Genomic DNA, 16,338 nt, shown 5'->3' on the forward strand with positions numbered 1-16,338 from the left:
GCCTGAAACAATATATGCCTGGAAAAGTAAAAAAAAAATAAATAAAACAAAATAAAAAAAAGCCTTGTTTTCGATTTTTATTTCGCTTCGGGATTTGTGCCTTATCAGCCTGCAAAGAAATGCATGCTTTTCCTCGTGTTTGACTGTGGCACTGCTCTCCAGACCGCTGGGCGGCGGTAATGCGTCCTGTCATTGTGCTCCAACCTCCATTACACATGAAGAGCGAACAGCTGAGCGCAGAGGAAACAGCGTGCCATGGAGAGTGTGCGTGTGCTGGAGCTGTACAGTGGAATAGGGGGGATGCACTATGCTCTGAAAGGTAAGATCATAGTTATTAGGTCGAAATCACCTGAGGGAAAAGCTGCTCCGTGTCTGGATGTCTTTAAATGCAACGCACGGGTACTACCTGTCCACATTGGGGAGAGTGAGTGGACCTACCCAACCTGTAGGAACAAACAGAAGTTATCATAAAAGGTTTGATCAGATACTTTGCTATTGCGGATACAGAGACAGAGAGAGAGAGGTGCAGAAGGTGTAGCAGTAATTCATATAATTCATAAGTCTATATGGTCTTAAACTCCTTTACCTTCTGCATTAGCAGTCATCCTCTTCGGTTTTTACAAGTCCTGGATTTGAGGTAGTGCAGGCTGGGTTTACTGTAGATCATTCATTTCTGTGTAACAGATGGAGCTGAGACAGCCACTGCCACCGAAACTGTGCAAACCAAACAGACTGCTGGTGCGAGACCATTTCATCCATCCGTGCCGCTTGTACTCAGATGTGCGTGTTGAAAATAGCATTGTGTATTTGTGCGTTCAGGTTGCATTGTAAGATTTTGTATTCTTTCAGTTATATGAAGTGTTCTTGTTCTGCTTTGAATATGGTCTTTAGCTACTAGGCTGCAATCTGTCAACATTTCAGGTAACTTCCTGTTCTGTTAAAACTGTTGTTTATTATTATTTTTATTAAGTTTAATAATACACATTTTACTATAATATCAACCTTAGCCTAATTAGTCTAGACTAGTGCAGATTGGCTGTTTCTTCCATCTGCAGAGCCGCTAGAATAAACCTTTTTTCTGTTTCTTTACTTTTGGGTCTATTTTCCTCAACTTATTTCATTCATTTCATCGTTGGCATCAGCTAGATATGCGGCTTATCTATTTTGCTCCCTCTAGAAAGTGGCATACCGGGCCAGGTCGTGGCCGCCATTGACATAAACACCACAGCAAATCAGATCTACCAGCACAATTTCCCTGACACGCCCCTCTGGAACAAAACTATCGAGGTGGGTGATAGTGGTGGTTTGACATCGTAATATTTCACATTTTTAAGTACTGCTTTACTAATGGTGACGTCTCATGATGATCTAATGCATGAATTAATATGGAGCTATCCATATAGCTATAAGCTATCATATATTAAGTAAGTGATCAGCCAGACTTCTGAAATAAGATATTTTCAGTGTTTTTATCAATGTGAAATATCAAATAAAAAAGATTTATGGTTCTTGTTTTGTTCTCAGAAAACATCAGCATCTGGTCATCTTACTGAATACATTTTCCTACTACTGTGATGTTCACATGTTTTAAACTTCTTTTTGTTTATCTGTTTTTATCGGCAGGGCATCGTGCTTGATGATTTTAATAAATTATCCTTTGACATGATTTTGATGAGCCCTCCTTGCCAGCCTTTCACCAGGTGAGTGTGTTATCTGCGTCTTGGGATCCAAAAATTGCCGTACTTCATTCAGACAAACCTTTGTGGTGTTTATAGGTTCTGTCCTTGCTGTGTAATTTTCCATATTCTCCTTTCTTTTCAAAGTTGACCACATGAGAGAATGTGAATTTTCTCGTCACTACTTTGATAGATACTTGCCAGTCAATATTATTATACTGACATGTGTATGTGTTGTCTTTTATCTATTTATTGTTCATTCCATTGGAATTGTTCATTGTTTTTTTCTATACGCAGGATAGGACTCCAAGGTGACATCAGTGATCCCAGAACAAAGAGCTTCCTCTACATTCTCGATCTCCTGCCCAGGTCATCAGAATCAGGATTTCGTTCTTTACTAACTAGCTGTACATGACTGTAAATAGGTATCCACTTTCATGTTTGTTTAAATGCTGCAGCCATCAAGTTGTGTCTTGTTTGTGATACTGATGAGACCTCAGATGACCTTCACCCCTTTATAAAAATAATTTTTTTGTGTAGCTTTATCTAATGTGGAATATAGCTTTATACATTATTAAATTATTTATTGATATTTTCTCTCTACGTACCTTACAAGCATGGTTTCTGTCAATAAATTCTCTGACTATATGATTTTACTTCCCAACCTGCTTATGGCAATGACCGACAGGCTTCACAGGTTGCCCCGCTTCATCCTGCTGGAGAATGTTAAAGGCTTTGAGAGCTCCTCGGCCAGGTAATTATTTAATGAACAGCAGGAGTTCATTAAAATGCAGCAGCATGAAAATAGACATATAGTGTTGAAGTCTTGCAAATGATCTCTGTCATGCCTTATTACTAATAAAAACAATAAGAACTATTATTATTATTATTATTATTACAGTCCTTTTATGTTGTCCTGTTTGGAACACAGAACAATATCCTGAAGGTTCATACTGTCATGTTTCACCTGGGATCATTTAACATGTTGTACCGTGTTGCAAGGCGGACAGATAATTGACATCAGAGAAATATTACCTGCTGCTTTAGCTCTGACAAATGTACTTATCTTCTCTTAATAGTGAGAATGTAAAAAAATTGCAATGGCAAATAGAAATTTGCAATAGTGCCTTTTTATCTTTAAAGCTTTTACTGATTCGAGTTAATGGATTTATTTCTGTTACTTGAAAATAATGTTTGATATTTCTCAGGAATAAATGCATCTCACCTCATGTTACACTTTTTTTTTTTTAAAGGGAACTACTGGTGAAAACACTACAGGATTGCGGATATACTTTCCAAGAGTTCATGATCTCCCCCACAAGTGTAAGACATGCTCGTTGTGTGACTACTTTCCTCGATCACATCTGTGCTATGAAGGCAATGCGTTTTACCTTCATCACTTCTGTGTTCACAAATCCAGGTTGGGATCCCAAATTCCAGACTACGTTATTTCCTCATTGCAAAGATTGCAACAGAAAACTTTAGCACCCAGGTTAGTTCAAACACGGGGTCTCCTGGCATTTGAAGCTTCCATTGTCGAGCAAAGCTTAACTTTGAAATATTGAATGTTTTCCATATTATCAACCCCTTTGTGAATAAAAAAAAAATTATAATAATCTTAAATCTACAGACCGAATTCTCAACTATTTCTAACAAATTGGTTTTTCTGCCATTTGAGTGAACCGAGGAAACCAGATTTGTGGGATATTTGAAGACATTAGGATTCAGATCATATCAGTGTGTCAGCGTTTTTATTGTTTCTATGTAATCTTAGATTTCAGATGTCTTCCCACATCTTGCTGAGGGCGATTCTTCTGAGCAGCCGATTGTTGTGAATCCTTCCTGCCCGGACACCTGCCAGCCTGACGACACAGTCCAGGACAGTCATGTCCTCTATAAATTAGAGACAGCAACAGATGTCCAGAGGAAGATGAGTCAAAACAACAATCTGTCCATCAGGCAGGTCCAAGACTTCCTGGAGCCACAAACAGAAGTAAACATAGACCAGTATCTCCTTCCTCCCAAAACACTGCTGAGATACGCTCTGCTTATGGACATTGTTGAGCCCACATGTAGGAGGTCTGTCTGCTTCACCAAAGGGTGGGTACCGGGACATTTTCATTCATCTTTACTGATCAAGAATTGATTATCAAAATTCATTCAGTTTATTTGAAAATATTCAGTGTAAAGCAGATTGGTGTGTGTACAGTAAAAACAGGATATTTGATAAAAGTGTATCTCTGTTATGTCAATTGATCACTGCAGAAGAATTCATTTGTCTTAACATTCTGTGTCCTCAGTTATGGACGGTATGTGGAGGGAACTGGATCGGTGCTGAAGTGCTGTACTGAAACAAAAGTAGGTTTCGGGCTCAATACATGAATCTGTATTGTGTTAGGTGAATCCCTTCACAACACGCAGCACCACTGGAGCAATGATACATCACAGCTATATTAAGAAAACTCTTCGTCCAGAACATGTATAGTCAATGTAAAAAAACATTAGGAGGCAGCCTGTCAGCAGGGATATTAGGTCAGCAGTAAAATTGCTAAACATTCAGCTTTGGGACAGTACTGTGTAACTGCTCGACCGACTGTATTAATATACAGTAAAGAGCTTTGACGCAACATTAGCTAAGGTACAACATGTGATTCTGGCTTTTACTCAATGTGCTGTGCAGATGGAGAGCGTGTTCTCTGGTCTGGACCAGTTCTCAGAAGAAGAAAAAGTCCGGCAGCTGTCGAAATTGAAGCTCCGTTACTTCACTCCTAGAGAAGTTGCCAACCTCATGGGTTTCCCTCAGAGCTTCTGTAAGTCCAACCAGCTGCAGCACTTTTCCTTTCATACCCTGTTTTTTTTTTTGTTTGTTCGTTTGTTTATTTTTTTTACGTGTTTCAATACAGTGTTCAGCCAAGAAAGGGAGTGTGTTTATATTGCTTATATATTGTTTATTTTGCTATTGCTATTTTTGCTTTTTTGTTGAACTCTAAATTAAAAACCTTGGACAGAAAAAAAAGTCCCAATAATGCACTACACTACTCTTGAAGCTTATTAGCCTGACTATAAGAGACCGTAATTATATTCATTAATGAATTTCCCAAATGAAGGTTATTATGAAGATGATGTTGTGTGCTGTAATCCTAAACCAGGTATTTACTTAATTGATCTTATTTGATATATTTTGCAGCATTTCCAGAAGGAATCTCTACCAAACAGCGGTACAGAGTTTTAGGAAACAGCCTGAATGTTGAGGTTGTGGCCAGACTCCTGCGGCTGCTGGTCTCCTAGCACATGGGACATGCCTCTGAAGGACAACATCATTTTATCTGTCATTGTGGATTATAAACCTGCCCAGTGGCTGCGTAGGACTGATAAATACTGATAAGGGACATCACCAGTGAACAGATTAAGTTATATACACTTCAAAGTCTTCAAACTCCACTGACTTGAATTTGTTGTTTTTGAGACCACAATAATATATTTTTATACTTAAAGACCGAAAAAAGCATTGTACATTGTTGTTTATTCCCCAGATAAATCAATTAACAGTTTTCAGATCTACTTTGAGTTTAGATTTGCACCTGATGAAAGTTGTGGCACCACAATCTTTTGAAGGAAAATGGATACATCACAGTCAGAGGTAACAAGCTCTTGAAGATACAATACACCAGATTAATGATAAATAAAGATTTTATTTGATTTGAAGTCTGTAAGTAACTGAATGAATTAAGCATTAATATAAATTCTCTTGATTTGTAGGCAACTGGACTTGTATTTGTCTATGAAGACGTTTGAAGACGTTTCGCCTCTTAGTCTGCACTAGTCTGACTAGGTCTAACTGGGTCAGAGTAGTGCGTCTTCAAACGTCTTCACCCAATGTGAGCTTGGATTGGCTCCAGCACCCTCCGCAACCCAGAAACGGATAAACTGAAGGAGTTGAATTAATTAATGAATAATATACATTATGAAAGTGCACAAATCAAAATGAAGAGATGTGTTAAAGTCACAATTGCCAGATAACAGCAGAACACCAAAGGACTGAATGATTTCTAAAATTCAAAAGTCGGACCCCTATCTGCCACTAACTATTATCACAGATAGCAGTATGGAATTTGTGTCTACTTATGCAGCAAATCAGCAAAGGTCCCTTGCCAAATTTGAACCCAGAATACTGTTTTTATGTGGCATATGCTCAACCCCCAGAGCCACAATGCGTAATTACTTTTAAAAGTTTACCAGTTTAGTTAACTATCAAAATGAATGGTTTTGAGTTTTGAAAATCAACTTTAATTAACATGAGATGAATCAACAATGAGCAAAGTATATTTTTACTCTAATTTGTGATTTCATTTTTGGCACAAATGACAGGTAGAAGCCAGAATTTGGCTGTAGGGGAGTTAGCCGTCATAAATGTTCCTGTTCCAGTGGTCAACTTAAGCAAAAGGACTGATCGGGATTCATAGAACAGCATCTACGGTATTTTCTTCATAAAAACTCAAGTTCAACAAAGTTGCTATCTTTATTGGCTGTCTCACATGATTTGTGGGACGCTAACCCCGTGTATTTGTATGAGGAAATGCTGCAGATTGTTATAGGACTTCATAAACCCTTTGGAGACCTGTGAAATTGTTCCTTAATTGTTTAATCATATTTACATTCTGCTTTCAAAACGGAATGCTGACCAACAGAAATTTCATTGTACAGTAATGTGCAATAACAATAAACACTCTTATCTAAGGTGAGACTGTAAGTACATCAAAAGTACTTTGCACGGTGTGCAATATGAGGTTATTACAGTCATTAAGCCCAAATGAGCAGAAGTCAGAAAGATAACCTGTATATCATCATTCTTACTAATAAATGGAGAACTCTTAAGAAGAAAGCGTACTATAAAGCAATGCCATTTTCTGTAATTTATTCAAATCTGCAAAAATTAGAGGTTGCTATGACTTCACTAAACACTCTTTGTCCTGTCCAATAATTTTAATGACCACCGGCTTTCCTGCTGAATTGAATGTCATTTAACAGAGAATTTAAATCAAAAGAATTGAGATTAAAAAGTCAGATGGTACGCAGCCTCTTCACACTGTTACCCTGTAACTGATCAAAAGGCTGCTGTCAGGCTGAACAACCATTCAGACAGGCAGCATACTGTACTCCTGTTTATCCTGTGTATTTCACTGCTGTTATTACATATTATATGTGTATTATATTCTTTTCACAGTGAACTCTTTTGCGACTGTGAAAAGTGCAAAATAAATCTACTTGTTCGGCCAGTTTAGTCACAGGTGTTTTGACAGGAACCACTATTGTCATCTGTTGGTTTTCATTTTGCAGAACTATGATGGAGCTATACACATAAAATAACTTAGATTAATTTGTCCAGTGCTAACACACACTCACGTCTAGAAAAGCAGAAGCGCACAATGTGACACAAAGTTATTTATCTCCCACAGTCATGTGAGGGGACTCCTTACTTAATAATAAAGTTAACCAGCTTTGGTAAATTGGGATGCACTTTATGGATGTACTGTCAGGTCAAAGTCTGAGCAGTGAGCTTCAGAGTGGCTGCACATCCAGACCTCATTACATGTATTTGGAGTGTCCAGAGCACATCTCTTTCCTATGGCTGGGACACAACAGCTCTCATGGCTGTTCTTCATCCTCTTCTTCCTCCTGGTGGGACTGCAAGGAGAGCAGAGGGACACAATGCGACAAAAGAGGAGCACAAGCAATGACCAGTGAGTTGGAATTTGGTGAGATTAAGGCAGAATGTATGAAATCATTTAGCGCTGATGGGCTCTAGCAGTGATTCTCATCTTACACACGCCTAAAACAGGTGTCATTAGGATAAAAAGATTTTATTTGATTTGATACCTTAGTCAGCTTCTTCACTAGAGTTTCAATATTTTATTAGTTCATCCAGAGAATCAACTGTGAAAAGCCAAAAAGTCCCTCTATATTAAGTATTAATAAGTAAGCTTGTTTTACTAGTTGCTGTATTTTCTCCCTCACTGATTACAAACATAAAGGATTTTTTTTTTTTTTTTAAAAAGGGACCCAAATTTGTGAATATTATCTGAAGCTCAGTGTTAGATTCTAAATGGGGCCTTAAGCCTTTGGAAATTACCTTAACTTGGCCTAAATACAACATGCATGCTGGTGATTTTTCTCCATAGGCCTCGAATGCTGTCAGAGGGTGGGCACCTTGTCTTCACACCCGGCAACAATAAAGACATCCGCTTCCAGACAACAGAGTCAGGCCGGGTTAAAGTGGGTAATGAAGATCTCACCCAGCTTTTGACTCAGGTAAGCATCCATCACTAACAACCACCAAAATCCAAAGTTATATGACAAAGTATCTTGGAGTCTGAAATAAACAAGAAAACTTCTCTGCAGATTTGATATCACCTGACCTTGTGGCTCCTATTAGCTGACAGCACATACTGTACAAAAGTAAAACCAAGGATTTATGTTGATGCAATGTAGTGACTGTCTAGAAAATAAACTGGACCCTATGATGATGAGTCTTCATGAGCTTTCTTTAAAAACATGGATAATGCTTCTGTTCCACTGTGGAGTATAGTGCAAAAACCAAACCATGAGGAGAGTAGAACTGTCTGCAGAGCTCAGAGACAGGATTTTGGAAGTATGCAATTTTTTTTTTGTTTGTAGCTGTTGTTGCATTGAAGGCCTGCATAATTCAGTGGAAGTCAAATCAGGACTCTTTCAGTCAAACCGAGCCATCTCAAGGAGAAGGTCCTTGATAAAAACAGGTGACTTAGGAACGATAACCATAACCCTAAAACTAATTAGCTTATCCAAACAAGTCAGTTATACTGACTACTGTGCTTTGTAAGTGGTTTTTCCCCCCCCATATAATTTCTTCCAGCTTTTCCACAGGTGAAAGCCTGCTGCTCCTCATATGAGACTATCAATATTTAACTTCTCAGGAACAGACACAGCAGTTTGGACAGGACCAAAGATCAAGACCATTAGAGTCTCCTTATGTCTTCTTGGGAGATTTAACAGCCATTCACACATGTCCCCAACAAGTACTATGCCCCCAACAATTGTTGTTTCAACAACCAGGAGCTGTAACAAAATAAGTTACTTCACTGGCCTTGATGAGGACCCTATAAAGATTTAATATCTGGGTCTCAGCGGGCAGACAGAACTGAAGCAGCCTGTTGGATGAGGTGAAGCGTCTTCATCAATGGGACACAAGGTCAACTTGCCGTGGAACTCTATGTGGATCCAGCCAGACAAATCAGAGACTCTTAGTCAAAGCCCTGTGGCTTTGACTCTATAGTGAAGGTCAAAAAGGTCTCATTTATAAATATATTTTTTCCACACTGAGGTGTTTGTGTGTTTCTGCTTTCAGATCAAAACCAACAAAGATGACATAAATTACATAAAGACTCATGGAGGTGGAGTTTCCCCTGATGTCACCAACAAACTGAACCAGCTGAACACCACGGTAGAACATGAACAACTATTGTAGCTCTTGTTGGATTAAAATCTTACATGAGTAAAACTAATTTTATTAAAAAAAAATTAATTAAATGAATTTAGAGGAGAATCACATTACAGCACCTTTTATATTGTATTTTATTTAGATCACACAGATAAAAGGGAGATGATAGAATACTTTGTCATTGAAATATTAACATACCATTCTTTTGTTGCGAGTGAAATAAAATAATAATGACAATGTTGTGAATGCCCCATGTTTCTCTCCAGGTGAAAACACTTCAGCAAAAAGTGACTGCGCTCGAATCGGTGAGACATTTAGGAAAGTGGCTCAAATGTAGTAGAACTGTACTATACGTCTCTCTCTCTTCTCTCCTAACCTTTCCTGCTCTCCTCTATCTCTCAGACAATCCAGAAGGTGTCCTGCACCAGCACCCTCTGTCAGAACGGAGGAACGTGTCTCAACCTGCTCAACACGTATTACTGTGTGTGTCCCAGCAACTGGGCTGTGAGTTCTCTCCTGGTTTGTTACATCACAGCAGTAATTATTACAATAGGCCACGGATTAATACTGCAGAGGGTACTTATTAGTGGGGCAACATCATATTTTGTCCAGAGCTCCCAGAAAGTCGCTGTTAGTGGAATATTTAGCTTTTATTTTAGAACAAAATCAAAGAAGCTATATTTAAATTTTACACAAACTTTAGCACCACCAGTTTACGGCATGCTAAAATAAACAATAAATAAATAAAAGCGTCAAACTCTTTTTTTTTTTTTTTTGCTGACCAAGAACTGACGACAATGATGAATACTCAGCTCTGACTGAGTTTAACATCATGGTAAGACTAATGCTTTCTCCCCCTTCTTCCTCTCCATCTGTATGTGCCAGGGTCCTACCTGTGGAACAGACGTGAATGAGTGTCAGCTGTATTCAGGAACATTTCAGCAGTGTCAGAATGGAGGAAGCTGTGTCAACACCCCTGGATCCTTCACGTATGTGTCTGGCCTCCCGTTGTTTGTGTTGTGTTCTGATTTAACACACTCTTGATATTGAAGTGCACAGAGACTCACTTTCTTTCTAACCGCCACTCACACAGTTGACCTTGTGGAGAGGTGAATCTGGGAGCTATGTTGTCTGGAGCTTTATGCTCCCGGTAGGGTCACCCATGACAAACTGGTGTCAGGCCAGGGGCAAGACAAAGGATGGTCCGAGAAGACGCCATTTAAAAAAAAAAAAAAAAAAAAAAAAAAGGGGGGGGGGGGGGGGGGGGGGGGGAGACAAGATGACCATGACCGGAGGAAGAGAGGGGCTAAGTTGTCAACTGATCAGCCTCTGGTGGTGAGGTCTGGAGGAGGCCCCTGTCCGGGAGGCCCCTCTCCGGCAGAGCTTTTCCTCCTCCATCCCGGTGGGGGGGTCTGGGCGTCGGGCTGGAGCGGTTTGCCGATGTGGCCTCAAGGGGCGGCAACCCTCCGACACCCGTGGTGGACACCGGCGGTCAGGGAAGCCGTCCGGCTGAAGAAGGAGGCCTTATCCCGGGGGACTCCAGAGGCAGTTGCAGGGTACCGACGGGCTCGAAGGGCTGCGGCCGTGGCGGGAAAAGGTGGGACGCTGCTGAGGAGACTGTCGGGACCGGAAGGGACAGAGACAGAGCTGGAGGATGAAGAGGGGAGGGCCGGGGAGGAGAGAGGGGGGCTGTGGCCTGCAGCTCTCACCGGGCAGGTTAGCAGCCGAGTGCGAAGCGGCTGGGATGAGGCTCCGCACCTCCAAATCAGAGGCCATGGTTCTCTGCCGGAAGCCGATGGACTGCCTACTCCGAGTGAGTGCTTACCCGAAGGGAAGGAGTTTGAGTATCCCGGGGTCTTGGAGAATCGGTCCTGCAGTCGCTGCATCGCGGAAAGCCGGAAAGCCAGTCTTGGTTCCTACCCTCACCTACGGTCACAAGAACGGGGTCATGACCGACAGAACCACATCGGTGGCCGGCTTCTCCCGTAGGAACAGGGCGGGGAGGCTCAGAGTAGAGCCGCCGGTCGCTCAGCAAAAGGAAGTCTGGGGCTCACTGTTGAAGCTGACGGTGGATATTTGAGAGTGATCAAAAACAATGATAATACTTAAAAATGTTTTCCAAAGCACTGCCAGATGAAATAAAAATGGCGTTGATTTGACATTCCGGTATTCCTGCTTCTGTGCAGCTGTAACTGCCCTCCGGAGTGGTCTGGGGTTCTCTGCACTGTGCGTTACGATGACTGCAGAAATGGAGGACAGGACCTGTGTGTGCATGGCACGTGCATCGATGCAGACCGTGTTACGCCTGGACAGGTAACTGACCCCTTTGCAACAGGTCACTTCACTAGCACACCATGTCATGGCTCCAGATGATGCATCTGAAAAATAAAAGCTGTTTTGTAGCCAGCTTAGGCATTTTGTAGAGAGCCCGGCAGATGTGGTCAATACAAGCAGTTTCCACTGTACTGACAAAAGAAAACTCTTTTTTTTTTTTTCATTTGGACATAACATAACATAACATAACATAACATAACATTATGAAATTATTCATCTTTTATCACAATTCCAGTTTATTTAAATTTGTTCTTTTGTTTCCATACTTCTGTTTGACTTTTTTTTCCCCCCCATTGTGTCTGTTTCCTCCCCTGATGAACAGCCCAAATACAAGTGTATTTGTGAAAGTGGATGGGAGGCTCCAGCTGGGAACCCAGCCTGTATAGCTGATGTTGATGAATGTAACCTTCCCAACAAGCCTTGTTCCACCAACCCCATGGTTCCCTGCCACAACACTCAGGGTTCCTTCTACTGTGGAGCCTGTCCTGCTGGTAAGGCTCAGCAGCGTAGCTCGTTCTGGCCTGTTCTGTAATGGACACAGGCCACGATTGCTGGGGCTGGCTTATCAATAAATAAACGTAAAATATCCTTTAGTAAGTAAATGGAATAAGCAGAGATTTGTTCTAACTGCTTGTAATATATCCCAGGTTGGCAAGGCAATGGCTACAGCTGTCAGGATGTTGATGAATGTTTGACCAATAATGGCGGCTGCTCCACCACTCCAATGGTGCAATGCATGAACACCATGGGCTCCTTCCACTGTGGCTCCTGTCCTCCAGGTATAAGTCTAGTTACAATTCTGTGAATTCTTAATCAGCAGCAGAGAAAGTGTGGTGCTACCTGGATATCCATCACCCGGGTCATGAATGTGCTGTTGGTATAAGGTCTTAATGTCTTGTGTATGCAGCTGGCGGGCATTTTCATTGTTATATAATACCTCTAAGGATCATTCGGGTGTTTGTGCAGGCTATGAGGGTGATGGGAGAACGTGCACCCAGAGTAACATCTGCTCTGTCAATAATGGAGGTTGTCACCCAATGGCCACTTGCTCCTCAAGCTCAGGTAAAAAGAAACATTTTTATTAGCTTTTACTGAGCAGGAAAACAGGGATATTGAGACGATTTGATTAAACAAATTGAACATAATCATATCAAGTTTCTTCTTCAATACGATTAGAGTATCATTGATATGGAGGTTGATCTTACTTACTCATGAGAGCCTCATCAGACAAACAGAATTAACTGTATTGTGTATTAACTGTATTAACTTGTATTCTGCTTCTTTCCCACATCCACCAGGCTCAAGCTTCCCAATATGCACCTGCCGTCCAGGCTACACAGGAAATGGTTATGGGCCAACAGGCTGCACTCAGACCAGCAACATATGTCAGAACAGCAATCCTTGCGTCAATGGACAATGTATGGTGAGTGTGTGTGGTGTACAGTGACATGTTGTCCCTCACTCCATTTACAACCACTTGTTTCAAAGGATATTCTGTTATTCTGATATTCAGTTTTGTGCCTTGAGCTACATTATTACATTAAAATTATTAAAATATCATGTCAATCTTCTAAGCTACCTAACTAAGTCTCTTGTTATATTGTCTCAGTGCCAAATGCTCTGTCCTGCTGCTGGAGCAAAAGTTAACAGAAATTAAGTTTAACCAACAGTAGGAATCTAATCTTTTACTAAAGCCTGTATTGATTTATCGTCAACATTATTTGCAAAAAAGAGAGTGTCACAACAATTTCATGTTTGACCACTGTCACAGGAAACCACCTCGTCTCCCGGGTACATCTGCAATTGCAACCCTGGCTGGGCTGGAACCAACTGTGACCAGAACATCAACGAATGCTCAAGTAACCCCTGTCTAAACGGAGGCACCTGCGTGGACGGCGTTAATGGATTCAGCTGTACTTGCACTGCACACTGGACTGGCCCACTCTGCCAGACTGCACAGCAAGGTACTAAAAGGGAGTGGGGACGCGAAGAAAGGGAGGTCAAGGGAACAAGAAGGGATGGGTCGGCTGAAAGGACGTGAAGAAAGAAACAAGGTCAAGAGCAAAAATGTAGAATAGATTGAAGTCATGGGAAGAAGCTAAGGGACAGAACTGCTTATCAGAAGGGAAATCATCTTTTATTGATCACTCAGAAAGTGATATAGAATATGATCTATGTCTGTAATCTTTTGGATAGATGATTTCATTGTATAATTACCTTTTAGGGAGTCAGAAACTGCCTCAGAAACGCATTGCTCAGCATAGAAAAGACAGTAAAGCAGAGAGTTGTATCTGCTTGTGAGATGATGTGCTACTTTGTGACTATAATCTCTGGTCAATTTTATATCAACAAAATCCTATGAAGTCCCATATTCAATATAGGTGCCCAACCTATGCTTAGTAATAATAAATCTAATTGTTCACAAGTTAATGTTTTGCATTAGTGGACGGATCTAACATTTGCGTTGCACACTTTCCCTTTAAATGTGAATATTAATTGTTTGCATCCTGTTGTGCTCATTCTTTGTGTAATGTGAGTTTGTGTGTTGTGTGTCCACAGTGTGTGGAGGTTATCTGACCGGCCCTGCCGGTTCCTTCAGTTACCCAAACACTCCAGGTCATGATGAATATGACCACCAGGTCAGCTGTGCCTGGGTGATCACTGTCAACCCAGACAAAGTGAGTTGCAGTCTATTGTATTTCAGTTTTTTTTTTTTTTTTTAAATCCCTTTGTGTTCTTGAACAGGAAGTGTGCAGTTTGCTTGTTTGAGCTGTTTTGTCTTGATTTTACAATGCAGCCCACTTTCGTTGTCATGGTGCAACTCTGACGTGCAAGAATAGATTTCCTTCATCTTTATCATCAGAAAAGTTATTCTTATTTTAGTTTATTCCCTAATAATTACTTAACTTAGCTTACACTTCGGATCGCAATGTTTTCCCTGGTGACATAGCACTAGAAACATCTTCTACATTATTGACCCGGAAAATTTTGTTTACTCTCTTCTTCAGATTGTGCACATCACCTTCTCTTACTTTCACTTGGAGCTCAGTACCAACTGCAACTATGACTTTCTTCAAATTCACGATGGGAGCAGTGCTTCTGCTCACGTGATCGGAAAATTTTGTGGCCAAAATAAGCCACCGGACCAATACAGCTCCCACAACTCCCTGTATTTCTGGTTTCGCTCAGATGAAACTGTTAATGATGGTGGTTTCGCAGTTGTGTGGGAGGCTCAAGATCCAGGTAGGGATGTTTCGTTTGTTTTGCTTTGAGCAATCTTTCAAACGAAAAACATTCAATTGGATTTCAAAGGACTGGCCCCCAAAAACGTTAGTCTTTCTATTTGGTTTGGGTAACTGCCTTTTTTGCCCATCATTATTATGGTGTTACCAAAAATTTGATCAAAACTAATTGTCTCTGTCTCAAAAAGGCTTCTGAAGGTCTCGGTGTGAAATATTGCTTATCATTTCCTGAAATCTCTCTCATGTCAGTGTGTGGAGGACAGCTAACTGCTCCCTATGGCAGCATTAACTCACCTGGTTACCCTGGAAACTACCCACCCAGCCGAGACTGTTACTGGTCTGTGACAGTGGACCCCGGCCTGCTCATCACTTTTGCATTTGGCACTCTTAGTCTGGAGCATCACTCCGACTGCTCCTTTGACTTCCTGGAGGTGAGAAATATATCTCAGTGTCCTTTACATTTTTTGAAATGCACGCCCATGAAAACTCTGAGAATAAAATACTTTAAAAAGACGTCACAGTCATATTGTGCCTGTCATGAAGATTTAATTCTGAAATGCAAGCCTACCTGAAGCCTCAATCTTAACTTCAATGTGTCAATCAAGATGATGCTCTTTTTACCAATTTTCTTTTCTCTCCCGAGAATTTGGCTCAGTTTAGATCCCAATATAGTGTAAGACTGGCACTGGTGTGACTGGCTACTGACCCCACAGCGTTGCAGCTGTGTTTAAGTTCTCTTTGACCAAATGTTGTAGATTCGGGATGGTCTTCTGTCTCAAGACCCTGTTCTGGGGAAATACTGCAGTACTGCATCGCCTCCGCCCCTGATGACGACAGGTCCAGCTGCATGGATCCACTTCCACAGCGACTCGAGCATCTCTGACCGAGGCTTCCACATAACATACACAACGTCGCCAAGTAAGAACACCCAGACACAAAGTACATTAATGTATACATTGTGTCAGATCTAACCATGCTGCTTCTGCAGCTGGATCATTTTAGGCTTGATGACATTATCTATTCTTGTATACATTTTATGCTTCCAGCGGTATGAGACAGCCTTCTGCTTTGTGTTTTTTCCAAGGTGACCCTGGTTGTGGTGGTACCTTCACTGACAGTGAGGGCATCATCATCTCCCCCAACTGGCCCAATGACTATGCCCACAACAGCCAGTGCATCTATTTGATTAGGCTGCCAGTTGGTGAGAAGGTGGCTCTGAACTTCACTCACCTGAACCTGGAGAGTCACAGCGGCTGCATGTTTGACTACGTGGAGGTAAGATGTGCTCACTGATTTAAAACATTGCATTAAAACAGTACTCAGATCACTAGTCCATTCATTCATTTAGTCTTACACAAAATACTTTTTTGGGATTTCTGGTGCCTTCCCGGCAGTGAAACAAGTGCCAACACCCTCTGCCTGCTGCCTATTCCTTCCCAGGTCCGTGACGGCAATGCGGAGACTGATCCTCTGTTAGGGAAATATTGTGGGAACACCCTGCCAGCTCCCATCCTCTCATCTTCCAACAACCTGTGGATTCGCTTCAGGTCCGACTCATCAGTGAGCCGTGCTGGTTTCCGCGCTGTCTACACTGTTGGTGAGACTTTAC

At 41.3% G+C, this 16,338-nt stretch overlaps 2 protein-coding genes across 5 annotated transcripts in view; both read left to right on the forward strand.

Annotated features, from left to right (window-relative positions):
* Positions 1 to 221: 221 nt before the first annotated feature.
* trdmt1 (tRNA aspartic acid methyltransferase 1) lies at positions 222 to 6,637 on the forward strand. Of its 4 annotated transcripts, XM_029529075.1 has the most exons (12): positions 229 to 319; positions 685 to 780; positions 1,178 to 1,287; positions 1,624 to 1,700; positions 1,974 to 2,045; positions 2,365 to 2,430; positions 2,930 to 2,999; positions 3,097 to 3,168; positions 3,451 to 3,776; positions 3,977 to 4,034; positions 4,357 to 4,486; positions 4,864 to 6,637. In XM_029529075.1, exons 4-12 carry the CDS (start codon positions 1,663 to 1,665, stop codon positions 4,962 to 4,964), a joined length of 933 nt encoding a protein of 310 aa, XP_029384935.1. In that variant the 5' UTR covers positions 229 to 319; positions 685 to 780; positions 1,178 to 1,287; positions 1,624 to 1,662; the 3' UTR covers positions 4,965 to 6,637. The 4 variants fall into 4 exon arrangements, with proteins under 4 accessions (XP_029384933.1, XP_029384934.1, XP_029384932.1 ...); XM_029529073.1 differs by lacking the exon at positions 685 to 780 and having other exon boundaries at positions 222 to 319; positions 3,097 to 3,193; positions 3,458 to 3,776; XM_029529074.1 differs by lacking the exon at positions 685 to 780 and having other exon boundaries at positions 222 to 319; positions 3,097 to 3,178; positions 3,449 to 3,776.
* Positions 6,638 to 7,301: 664 nt separating this feature from the next.
* The window catches only part of cubn (cubilin (intrinsic factor-cobalamin receptor)), a 31,712-nt gene continuing 22,675 nt past the window's right edge, over positions 7,302 to 16,338 (forward strand). Inside the window, exons 1-18 of the mRNA XM_029528835.1 lie at positions 7,302 to 7,417; positions 7,856 to 7,985; positions 9,061 to 9,156; positions 9,420 to 9,458; positions 9,556 to 9,657; positions 10,039 to 10,142; positions 11,340 to 11,466; positions 11,810 to 11,978; positions 12,135 to 12,266; positions 12,454 to 12,549; positions 12,786 to 12,910; positions 13,259 to 13,451; positions 14,047 to 14,165; positions 14,496 to 14,730; positions 14,979 to 15,160; positions 15,485 to 15,647; positions 15,814 to 16,004; positions 16,170 to 16,326. Coding sequence (XP_029384695.1) covers positions 7,302 to 7,417; positions 7,856 to 7,985; positions 9,061 to 9,156; positions 9,420 to 9,458; positions 9,556 to 9,657; positions 10,039 to 10,142; positions 11,340 to 11,466; positions 11,810 to 11,978; positions 12,135 to 12,266; positions 12,454 to 12,549; positions 12,786 to 12,910; positions 13,259 to 13,451; positions 14,047 to 14,165; positions 14,496 to 14,730; positions 14,979 to 15,160; positions 15,485 to 15,647; positions 15,814 to 16,004; positions 16,170 to 16,326 — 2,476 coding nt within the window. The remainder of the gene's footprint in view (positions 7,418 to 7,855; positions 7,986 to 9,060; positions 9,157 to 9,419; positions 9,459 to 9,555; positions 9,658 to 10,038; positions 10,143 to 11,339; positions 11,467 to 11,809; positions 11,979 to 12,134; positions 12,267 to 12,453; positions 12,550 to 12,785; positions 12,911 to 13,258; positions 13,452 to 14,046; positions 14,166 to 14,495; positions 14,731 to 14,978; positions 15,161 to 15,484; positions 15,648 to 15,813; positions 16,005 to 16,169; positions 16,327 to 16,338) is intronic.

This window comes from Echeneis naucrates, chromosome 20 (genome assembly GCF_900963305.1).
Source record: "Echeneis naucrates chromosome 20, fEcheNa1.1, whole genome shotgun sequence".
Classification (NCBI taxonomy): Eukaryota; Metazoa; Chordata; class Actinopteri; order Carangiformes; family Echeneidae; genus Echeneis; species Echeneis naucrates.

Excerpts from the sequence above, each read along its gene's own strand:
- trdmt1 (XM_029529073.1), top strand. The coding sequence starts at position 256 with ATGGAGAGTGTGCGTGTGCTGGAGCTGTACAGTGGAATAGGGGGGATG. Across the intron at positions 1,288-1,623 it reads TCTGGAACAAAACTATCGAG|GGCATCGTGCTTGATGATTT; the intron begins GTGGGTGATAGT and ends TTTTATCGGCAG. Across the intron at positions 3,000-3,096 it reads TCATGATCTCCCCCACAAGT|GTTGGGATCCCAAATTCCAG; the intron begins GTAAGACATGCT and ends TCACAAATCCAG.